The sequence below is a fragment of the Macadamia integrifolia genome, unplaced genomic scaffold, assembly GCF_013358625.1.
Source record: "Macadamia integrifolia cultivar HAES 741 unplaced genomic scaffold, SCU_Mint_v3 scaffold1640, whole genome shotgun sequence".
Taxonomy (NCBI): Eukaryota; Viridiplantae; Streptophyta; class Magnoliopsida; order Proteales; family Proteaceae; genus Macadamia; species Macadamia integrifolia.
The window spans coordinates 131,211-138,605 of record NW_024868287.1 but is presented as its reverse complement, the minus strand read 5'-3'; the positions used below and the strand labels follow the sequence as shown (position 1 = coordinate 138,605).

Genomic DNA, 7,395 nt, shown 5'->3' with positions numbered 1-7,395 from the left:
CTCTCTCTCTCTCGATCTGTTCGAGTCTTCTTCCATTGTTTCAACAAAGTTACATGTGAAAAGCCAAGATCATCTTATACCAAAAAAAAAAATTTCTAATTACATAAAAAGAAAAGACTGGGTATGGTAAATAGTTTAACCAAAATCCGATACGAATAGAGAATCAGATACGTGAGCTAAAACTATGGGCAATTGTCACCGGGCTTAGTAAACCATTCCCTTTATTAAACTGAGAATCTTTAGTATGACTGTGAAAATAAAGGGCGGCGGCATTACCTTCTGACTACCACTTAACTCACGGGAGAGTGGCATGTTAGGCTTCCAGGAAACTTAGATCATTTTCCTCCCGAAAGGTTTTACTTTTTACCTCATTCCTATTTCCTTGCAAGAGGAAGCCAAGAGTCCAATTACATTGGGATCGGTCTCAATCAAAATCAATTCGGATTGATCAGTATCGATTATATTTAATCATGGAATGGGATGTCACTCTCACTTCGGAAAGATTTAGCAGTATTTTCTCATGATGACCTGGTCGAGAGAGTACAATACATCGGCGTAAAAGATTGAGCAGGATCTGTGAAGTTGGTTATTGTAAGGCCTAGCCTGAAGTGCACGGTTTACGAAAAAGTAAGCGGTTAGGTTGACTTTGCCCCTTCATAGAAGGTCCAGAGACATGAGAAGGTGGTTTACTCACTTGATGCTTTTAAGAGCAAGGCGGTCTAGCTGCTGTTCCAAAGCTTTCAAGCCACGGCTGGCCCCCTGGGGGAGGCTCGGGGGAACCTATCCCCCGATCCCTTGTGAAAAACAAAGAGGCCTTATACAGGCAATGGTTGCCCCAGGTGGCTCAGGAATCGGCTCCAATCGAGGCAGCTCATACAGCTCACCTACTTCCCATTGGGGGGCCAATCCCTAGCTTTACTGACGTGATTCGTTTTGAGAACTTATCTTTTTGAGTAAATTATAGTGATCTCCCTTGAAGATTCTGACAATATCACAGCACTTCAAGTCGAAAAAAGTATTGTACTTTTCCACTCCATTAGTGGTTAAAGGTTAATTGATGACACATCCAATTTGATATTTTTGAAATTGCTAAATTATCCTCAAAATTGGTAAACTTACAAACCTATCCTTCTCCCCTTACTTTCCCCAATTTTGAAGGATCATTATACCCTTTTGTTCTTCTTGTACCCAAACCCTAAACATCACTATGCATTTAAAATCGAAATCCTAAACATCACTTGCATTTCACATTATTCACAAAAAACCAACTTTCCGCTCAGAGAAAACAACGAGCTGCAAGAGACGAGTGCTTCTTCTTCTTCTTCTTCTCTTTCTTCTCCATACGCATAAGATCTAGACCATCTCCAACACTGTGCCGCAATTCATGTATTGAAGAATGCCTTGGGGGCCAACAAATATGTCACTAAAAACTACATCAGAGTTTTTGGATGGGATCTTTAATATTGAAGAACTAGGGTTGCAAGTGATCTCTATAAGATAATCTCTCCATATTAATCAACAAAATAGTCACCGTGACCACAAGAAGTAATCTGAACAACAAAAAATTGCAATCAAACTGCATCAACTGATCTGAAACTTGTGGAAATGTCATTAGCTCAACCATCAACAAACAACCACATATAATCGGTACAACGAAGAACTCATAAAATCCCTTCAAGTTGCGATTTCTATTGTGTTCAATCTCACTTTCTCATCTGAGATTCGAAGCACTCATTTTTTTTTTGCTAGAAATAAAAAATGTATTAAAATGGAGAATAAAAAAGATATAAGGGTACAGCAAGAAAAAACCAAAGCAAAAGAAAGGACTCCACCTTCGGCATTGCCATCAGCAGGGTCCTCCAAAGCTATCTACAGAATCTAAATCTTGGTTTGGAGAAGGAATCCCATCTAATCTCCTCAATAATATGAATAGGAAATTCCTCCATGGTTCCAGATAATCCTGTTTTTGCAGCTGATTTTGCAAGGTAATCCGCAATAGGATTGGCTTCCCTGTAGCAATGAGAAATCTTCCAGGATATAGAATTGAGGTAGTGCTGTAAAGAGAGCCACTCTTGCAGGGCAAACCAAGGGAGAGACTTGCCTTGAACAGCGGTGACTACTGCCACAGAGTCAGATTCAATCCACAAGTTTGTAATCCTTTGACCCATTGCATGGCGGATACCATGAAGAAAAGTCATGAATTCTGCATAGTAGTTCGTACTGATGCCAAAGAAATGCTTGAAGGAGAATGTAACTTTTCCATTGGAGTCACGAATGACACCCCCTCCTCCTGCTCGACCAGGGTTTCCCATGGAACTACCATCAATGTTTATCTTTGACCAGGCGAGTGGAGGCTTGCACCAAATGACTTCAAGAATGGAAGGAGGGTCGCCTGGAACTGCATGCAACCCTAGTTTCCTGCAGCAAAGAAGATCAGCAGTAGTCCGAATGACCCCTTTTAAGTTGAGATTAGACTCCTTGAGCGTTCTCAATATTTTCATGAATAGCAGAGAGGCATCCGTACTCTTACCACCATGCCATCGATGATTCCTTTCTTGCCAAATAGTGTCGGTCACTATAATCAAACCAGCCGCCCAAGGATCCTTTACCGACAAAATTCTTCGCTTTCGTTTCCACCAGGATATCAAATCAGCAATGGAGGATTGATCCTTCCAAAGAAAACCAAAACAGCTCAAGAAATTTTCCCAAAGGACCCGAGAAACACTACAATTTAAGAAGAGATGGGGCAGAGTCTCAGCATGAAGACCGCACATGATGCATTTGGAGGCTAAAGAGATGCCTTTTTTCCTAATGATATCATCAGTAGTAAGCTTCTGGTGACACAGACGCCAGCCAAAAGTTGACTGACGAGGAGAGAGGCCTTTCATCCAGACCAGCTCATGCCAAGGAACCTTGGGATTTCGGCGGCGAATATCATTCCAGGCTGAGAAAGTACTGAATTGACCAGAGGTAGAGAGGGTCCAAATACATTTATCTTTTATGTTACCTCTAGGGATATTGATAGTTGAAGCAGCGAGAAAAAAATCTTGAAGAAGAGAAGATGAAACCGTGGGGAAGTTCCACTCATTATTGTCAATAAAGGCCGCAACTGTCATGGAGGAAGATGCAAACAACTCATCTGTCAAACCTGCCTTTTGTTGAAAAGGTTCAGAGTCAACCCATCTATCTTTCCAGCAGTTTATGGAAACCCCATTACCCACCACCCATCGCTCTTTGCTAGAGACAAGAGACCACATTCTTCGAAGGCCTGGCCAAATGGTGGAAGATTTATACCCTTTCTTAAGCTCCCCATTTTTCTTCAAAAATCGAGCATTAATAATGCTGGACAGGGCTGATGTAGAGTGTCTTATATTCCATACCTGCTTACAGAGAAAAGCTTTATTGACATCCCTTAGACGCCTAATTCCCAGCCCTCCTTCTTGTTTAGGCTTGCAGATTGAGTCCCAACTAACTGTAACTCCTTTGGCTGTTTCAGGATCGCCACTCCAAATGAAATTCCTCATCCATCTCTCCATGATGTTCAGTAAAGAGCTAGGCCACCAGTATACAGAGAAGTTGTGGGACGGCATACCAGAAATAACAGATCGAACCAGCTCCACCCTACCAGCCATGGAGAGGAGCTTTCCTTTCCAACTAGCCATCCTTCCTTTAATTTTATCCATCACCGGGAGGAGAGGTTCCCGAGTGACTCTACCCTTGAAAATTTCCACTCCCAGATATTTTGTAGGGAACTTGCAGATGGAGATTCCAAGGGTATCAGAGATGAGTTGCTTTCTATCAAGAGACATCTTCCCCAGAAAAAGTTTACTTTTGTTGAGATTGATTTGTTGACCAGAAAACTGCTGATACTTTGTAAGGAAGTCATGGAAATGTCTGACATATTTGATGGAGCCATTTAAAAAGAAGAAAATATCGTCTGCAAAGAGGAGAAAACCTGGCATTTGGACACCACGAGGACCCTTGATGGCTTGTAGTTTCTTGTCTTGAATCATAAGGCGGATTCCCCTACACAGGACCTCCTCGGCAAGGATAAATAAAAGAGGGGAGATGGGGTCACCCTGACGCAGGCCTCGCTCAACACCAAAGAATCCAACCGGACCTCCATTGAGCAACACTGAAATTCTGGATGTACGAAGAATTTGATGCAACCAATCAATCCAAGTATCAGGGAAGCCAAACTTTTTCAAGACCTTGAAAAGAAAGCTCCAAGATACAGTGTCAAAGGCTTTCTGGATATCAATTTTTATCCCCATACCTCCACCTCTTGTACACTCAAACATGAGGTTAGTTAACTCTGAAGCGAGGCTGATATTAGTCTGAATAACCTTGCCCTTCTGAAAGGCGCCTTGCTCTTCTGAAATGAGCTTAGGGAGGAGAGAAGAGAGTCTTGTAGCCATAACCTTGGACAAAATTTTACAGAAAAAATTTTGCATGCAAATCGGCCTAAACTTGTCCAGAGAAGTCGCACCTTCCATTTTCGGGATGAGAACCAAGAAGCTATTATTGATACCTTTAGGAAGGGTTCAGAGCTGAAAAAATTCTTCACAGCACGGCAAACATCAAAACCAATTAGCTCCCAGCAATGTCTGAAGAACGCACCAGAGTAACCGTCTGGGCCTGGGGAACTATCAGGGTCCAGGTCCCAAATTGCATTCTTGATCTCTTGATCATTTGGGATGGCTTCCAATCCTCTAACGTCAAGCTCGTCAAGGATATGGGGAATGCAATCCAATAGCGATCCATGGTCAATGGTGGGGCTGGCTTTATGGATAGCCTTATAGTACTCCTCAACATGAACAGCCAAATCATCCATGCTTGATGTAATTGTATCATCAGTTTTTTGAAGAGAGCGAATCGAGTTCTTCACCCTTCTGATTTTAGCAGATAAGTGGAAAAATCTAGAGTTTCGGTCTCCTTGAGAGAGCCATCTATTTCTTGCTTTTTCTGCCCATAGCTTTTCATGGTCAAGGAGAGCTTTCAAGTATCTGGATTTAGCATCAGCTTCCAAATTAAAAAGATGGTCATCAATACCATAGGAATCTATCTGAGATTGAATTTGCTGAAGATCATCTTTTGCAGCTTTTAATTCCGCATCTAGGTTTGGGAACACTGATCTTGCCCAGCTTCTGAGAATAGGCTTGAGGCGTTTCAGCTTAAGAGCAAGAGAAAAAATAGGATAGCCATCCACAGGTTCACTCCAGGATTTATTGACCACATCCATAAATTCCTCATGGTCCATCCAAAATCGTTGGATGCGAAAGGGGCAATTTGTAGGTTTCAGCATTGAATCCGAGGTAATGCACAGGGGGGAATGGTCAGAAGAAAAACGCTGCATCACCTCCTGGGTACAGTCATGAAAGTGGTTTATCCACTCTTCATTACAAAAAGACCTGTCCAAAATTGCCAAAACATTCCCACGCTTCCTGTTATTCGTCCAAGTAAACTTATGCCCTTGAGAAGGAACTGAAATCAGGTTGCAAGCATCCACAGCCGCATTGAACTCAGACGCAGACCCAAGATTAAAGGCGCCCGGACCCTTTTTTTCGTGCGAAAAAAGGGAGGCATTGAAGTCACCTGTCACTAGCCAAGGAGAGGAGCCAATTGGAGTCGCTGCAAGAGCCATCCATAGCTCTCTTCTAGAAGCTTGGAAACAACTCGCATGTACAAAAGTTATGTAAATAGAATTGTTTCTCCAATTTATACACAGTGAAATAAACTGGTCAGACATGGAAATAATAGTTGGTTTGGTGAGAGACCTCTTCCAAATGACCCATAGGTTTGGGTTTTTATCAGTGCGAATATTATGAATAAAGCATGCATCATATCCCAGTTTATTAAAAAATAAAGAAGGGAAAGCAGCTACCTCCACCATTGGTTCAGCTAGACAAACCACATCAGGGTGCTTGTCTAGGAGAATATTGCTGAGAGTTGCACGACCAACAGCCTTCTTCATCCCTCTGATATTCCAGAAGAGGGCACGCATCACAAACATTTGGAAGAGGCAATACGGTCAGACTTTCTAGTCTGCTCCACAGTGAACAATTGTTTTCCTTTTTTTCTTGAAACTGTTTCCATGCCGTGGCATTGTTCCTTCTGGAGGGCAGCAGCATCAATGGCGCCAACTTCCGGGTAGTGGAGGGTGAGATGACCATTATCCATAACACTTGAAGTAATGGAGTTTATCACATGATCACTGTGGACAGAGAGTTGACAAGAGCCGGAAATCAGAACTGGATTAGCCGCACAACCTGGAGAAACCAGAATGCCATGTTCTGGAATTGAGTTAGTCTCAGTGGTTTGGTTCACCATATTGAGTTTGTTTGACCCATGTAAAGGAACTGAACCATCTCTGTTGCATGGTTCATCCAATCGATCTGCAATTGGATTATTCCTCAAATTGGCTGAGGAAAATCCTTCTAAAATAGGTAACTCAATAGCTAAAATCTCCTCTTGCGTATCCAAGTTTCCATACAAAGCTGGATCACAATTATGGGAAATGGTTGGCAATTTTGAATTTGAATTCTTTCCTATTGAGGGCTCGCCACCATTCCTGCCGGAAACCTCCACACCAGCCGCCCCCAAAACGACTTCTCCACCCAAACAGCCCCAACAACACCACAGGCATCATCCTTGTCTTTGCGTGCGGCATCGGCGATGCGTTTCTCTTTGCAGTTTTGGATGGTATGACCAAGTTTTTTACAAAAACCACACTTTCCCAATGCGTCTTCATATATGATTTTTTGTTTGAACCAAAAAAGATCACCTATTCCAGGTTGTCGCCGTTCAACCTGGATTTCTTCCAACCGCTGCACTGAAGTATCCATCTCCACGAGGACACGAGCAAAGTTCCCTATGGATGCATTTCGTGTTCTTTTATCAATGTCCAGGGGGTGCCCCACGGCTTTTGCCATGGAAAGGAGGATCCGCTCGTGCCAATATTCGAAGGGGAGCCCAGGAAATCGAATCCAGACAAGCTTAGAAATAGGCGAGTTATCATGGATATTAAAATCCGGCTTCCACCGCTGGAAGTGAATAAACTGCCGTCTGATCTTGATAGGACTTTGTTTCCAGATGTTTGTCATGTCTTTCTCAGCCTCAAATTGGAATAAAGTGTAGCCTAATCCCATAGGTTTGATAAAAACCTTCTCTTTAAGGTTCCAAGAATTCACAGCTTCCTTCCGAACATCATCCAAAGAAATAAACCGAAAATTAATTCTGGCCACCAAAGCGAAGCGATATCGGAGAAGACGTTCCTCATAGGCATCTTGGGGAATCACGATTTTAGTGAGATTTCCGGCATGAATAGGTTCAGGTAGGTCGGCAACATCAGGGAGAACGCCTCCAACCACCTTAGAGTAGGATTTCTTAGGAAGG

General features: G+C 42.7%; 1 protein-coding gene across 1 annotated transcript; it reads right to left on the bottom strand.

Moving 5' to 3' along the window:
* Positions 1–1,873: 1,873 nt before the first annotated feature.
* LOC122064426 lies at positions 1,874–6,004 on the bottom strand (the record flags this gene model as incomplete). The annotated part of the gene is made up of 3 exons (XM_042628121.1): positions 4,532–6,004; positions 3,687–4,421; positions 1,874–3,530 (listed from the first exon to the last, which is right to left on the bottom strand). Coding segments are annotated over exons 1-3 (3,865 nt in total), but the record flags the coding sequence as incomplete, so codon positions are not given.
* Positions 6,005–7,395: the final 1,391 nt, after the last annotated feature.